Raw genomic sequence first — 3,813 nt, 5'->3', positions numbered from 1 at the left:
CACTACACCTCTATTCTATTGGCAGTTTAGGCTATTGATTGCACTCTTCTTGTTTCAATTGGTCCAGCAGCACGTTTTTGCAGACAGGTCTCTGGAGATGTCAAAAATCTTTTGTGACCAATAAACACCAATCAATGGCGAGGGACACCTTCACAGAATCAATTAATTACATGATCATGATCAGTGATGGGTCCGTTGATCATGACGATACATCCTGCCGACTTACTCACTACATAACATACATGCTTTATGTTCCTTTTGTTGCGTATATTTGATTAATAAATATTTCTGCTCTATTCTTTGAAACCTTCCAGCTTATTTAAAGTAAAAACATGATGCATGTTTTGTTGTAATATGTACATTATTAATTTAAAAATACGTTACAACAAATAATGTTAGTGTTCGTGTGGTGTACCAATGTACCAATATAATTATGGTATGTATTGGATGCAATATAAAGATTGAATACAACTTGCATTTCAATATAAATATAATCAGCAATGCTGGAGCTGTATTAAATTATATCATTTTGTGTGCTCAATAAATAGGCACTACAATTACAATTACAATACATTGTGTGAACTACAAATGTACACATGCTGTCCTTTCAACGTCATAATGTAAATATTATTTTTCCTTCCATGTAATATGTAACATGTAACATGTAACTCTAACTGACTGTGTGTACGTGTACGTGTACCTGTACACTGTCCTTTGCTCCTTTGTTCCTTATGTCATTTGTAATGACTGTGCACATTGACCTAATAATTAATGAATGATTTTACAGATGTCACACATCATCATGAAATGTTTGAAAGAGAAAACTTGGAGGCGGCGCCATGCATCCAGGCACCAGCATGATTTCGCTTACCCGATTGCGGCACGTCAAGTGTCAAAATTCTACACATATGATAGCCCAGGTAGGTGAAGTGAAGTGAGGTGAAGTGAAGTGTTCTACTTACACTACATAATTATACACTTACTTTTCCTTTTGTATTTTAAACGGGATTACAATTAACAGTGCCATATTACTTGGCATGTCAACATTATATAGTAAGTAATAAATAATGCATTATTTGACGTCGTCGTCACGCCATTTATCATTGCAATTGCAAAGCAAACGGTTTTTCTTTTTTTTTTGCAACATTCAAGGAAATCATTAATTATTATGCATTTTTGAAAGCTACTTTTATTAGTAATGAAGTTTTAATGTTCACAACAAATTAACACCCCATCTATGATTCTATATCGATCCATCCAAATAATATATAATATAATATTACGTGGATCAACTAACTAACTAACTAAGTAATTATATTTTTCCAATGTTTATGACTTGCAGCTTCTTCACATCAAGGTTGGCACACCAACAAGAATGCCGACATCTACAGTCGGCAAAATTAGAAAAGTGGAGATGTTATTCATGCATCTAAACTCCTCAGGTGTGTATCATTTGTTTGTGTATGTATGGTGTTTAACAAATATGTAGTGAGTGTGTTGTTTATTTGACAGAATGTTTAAATAAATGGTCTTGTAACCTATTGTATTGTATTGTATTGCTTGCACCTTGCCATGTCTGTCATCTTTAGGAAATGAAAAATTCATTGATTGATTGATTGATTTGACATCGTTTCATGTGAAAAGTATGTGCTGTGCTGTGCTGTGCTGTGCTGTGCACATCGGTAGCAATTTTCTGTAGCTCAAGCCGTCGTAAAGCCGACTATACATTCGCATTTCCATTGTTGTTGCAGAGAAATCCGTGACGGCTCACTGTTTTACATCAAAAGTAAAACGCCCAAGGACAGCAATGCTTTTCCGAAAGCAAACCCAACGTTGGATCGGGACATTTGTCCTGGTAAATGAACCGGTTCACTTTGACTCTGAATTGTACGGCATTCCATTGGTTGAAACGGATTGTCCATTTCTCCCCATCACACCTGATTGCCGAGGCATAAAAATTGTAAATTATTCTCCGGCTCGTGTCGTGGATGGCAAAATGAGTTCGTTGTACTCGGTTGTGGATGACATTATCCTGGGTCATGAAAGCATCGAGCTCGGATGTGGCAATGCAGCGTGTGATGGCGTACATTCCAACACAAAAAGTTGCTTTTCGCTGGATGGAGGAATGACGACTGCTATGTCTGTCTTTAGTAGCAGGATATTGTCTCGGCAGTTAAGCATCTCTGCCGTGAAGTATTTATCGCGAGATCTGGGGACTTACTTTTTGCACCCAGCATACCTCACGGTAAGACTTTATTTACAACAACGTTCAACAACATTGGCCCTTCAGAATTAATTTTTTCTTCTTTTATTAAAAACTGCTTGGTTGATTGGTTGTTGGAAATGTTCTTGTAACTACATAAGGCCGTTTTTATCTCGGTGAAGCAAATGATTTACTGTCAGTGTCAGTGTAATATTGTAATTGTAATTGTAATGAGGGGCCACCAACATGTGCAGTAAGTAATGCAATGTAATGTAATACTTGTGTAAGTAAACTCACTAAAGTATAACACTACACTACACTACACTACACAACTACTGTGATATTATGGTCCTTGATAAAGAACGACAATGAAAGTAGTGATCGTTGCAACACGCAACACGCATGTCAAACAAATCGTGTTCTCCTTTTGCAGACTGGAGAATATGTGTCCGTCTGGGATGAAGTCGACCTTCGCAGTCATGTACGTTTAGTCCTACATCACTATGCAAGTGCTGCCATCAAATGGATAATTGCTGGATGGAGCAAACCTTCAAAAAGTAGTGAACAGATGGTCGCTGTTTCCAGAGTTTTCCATTTGTCCCGAGTCAAGCCAGAGCGTCGATTGGCCGATGCGCCGATAATGCTTCCACCAAGAAATGCCTTGCCAAATCCTCAAGTTAGCGGAGTTGATGACACAGAGGACCTTTGTGAAAGTCAACAAGACATCGGGGAAGCAATATATGTTGCGCCACCTCCTGTTGTTGCACTAGGTGACGAAGACAATTTTGAGCAATCGCATATCACCTTGATTTTTTTTTTTCCAAGGCCAACCACGACAACGAGGTACGTGCACATCCATGACCCATGCATGACAACAGAGCAACCCATTTTTTGCTGTGAATGTGAATAAACACACAATGTAATGTGACCTGACGTGTCGTGTCACACACAACACAACACAACCCCTTTTTCAAGAAAGAAAGAAAGAAAGAAAGAAAGAGCAGCTTGGTAAATTTTGTTTTTGTTCATTTAACTTGAATTACACGATTGTCACTATAAGTAAGTGTAGTTTAGTTTAATTTAGTTTAGTTTAGTTTAGTTAGTGTGCCACAAATTGTTTCCCACAACATGAAACGTTAACATTGTTGAATAGCACATACATACATATATACATACATATATACATACATACATACATACATACATAATAGTCCCTCATTGAAGCAAGCATGAGAGAAAATTTGAAGTATTTTGTGCATTTATTTTGCAAGTCCTTGGACTTGTATCTTATTTATCCCTGCCCCACTTTACCGGAGAATGGGAAAACATAATGGCGGCAAATGTGACATTATTACATAATTTCTTCCATGTTTATCCCAAGTAAGTTATCACATCATTCCAGGATTTGTCAAACACAACAACGTCATACGTCATACGTCATACAAAACTTTTGTATACTTCTCTAAAAACTGCTACTACAAACAACCCATTATTATGATGCAACTGGTATATTTTAGTTGTGGTTATATTTTAAAATGTCCCCAAGTTACAATGTCTGTGTCCCCGTTTTTTTTTTTTGCAAATGCATGGGCAACATCTGAAGTTGAGGT

General features: G+C 37.2%; 1 protein-coding gene across 1 annotated transcript; it reads left to right on the top strand.

The window, feature by feature from the left end:
- Positions 1-1,754: 1,754 nt before the first annotated feature.
- On the top strand, positions 1,755-3,352 carry LOC137426591 (uncharacterized). Its single transcript, XM_078779277.1, has 2 exons — positions 1,755-2,245; positions 2,637-3,352. The coding sequence occupies exons 1-2, from the start codon at positions 1,808-1,810 to the stop codon at positions 3,111-3,113; spliced, it is 915 nt and encodes a 304-aa protein (XP_078635403.1). The 5' UTR covers positions 1,755-1,807; the 3' UTR covers positions 3,114-3,352.
- The last annotated feature ends 461 nt before the right edge of the window (positions 3,353-3,813 follow it).

This window comes from Myxine glutinosa, chromosome 5 (genome assembly GCF_964187855.1).
Source record: "Myxine glutinosa chromosome 5, kmMyxGlut1.1, whole genome shotgun sequence".
Taxonomy (NCBI): Eukaryota; Metazoa; Chordata; class Myxini; order Myxiniformes; family Myxinidae; genus Myxine; species Myxine glutinosa.
Note: the sequence above shows the minus strand (reverse complement) of the source record. Positions and strands in the feature narration are given on the sequence as shown.

Bases quoted from the DNA above. Each gene is read 5' to 3' on its own strand.
- LOC137426591 (XM_078779277.1), top strand. From the start codon at position 1,808: ATGCTTTTCCGAAAGCAAACCCAACGTTGGATCGGGACATTTGTCCTG. The intron at 2,246-2,636 runs GTAAGACTTTAT...CTCCTTTTGCAG, and splicing joins TGCACCCAGCATACCTCACG to ACTGGAGAATATGTGTCCGT.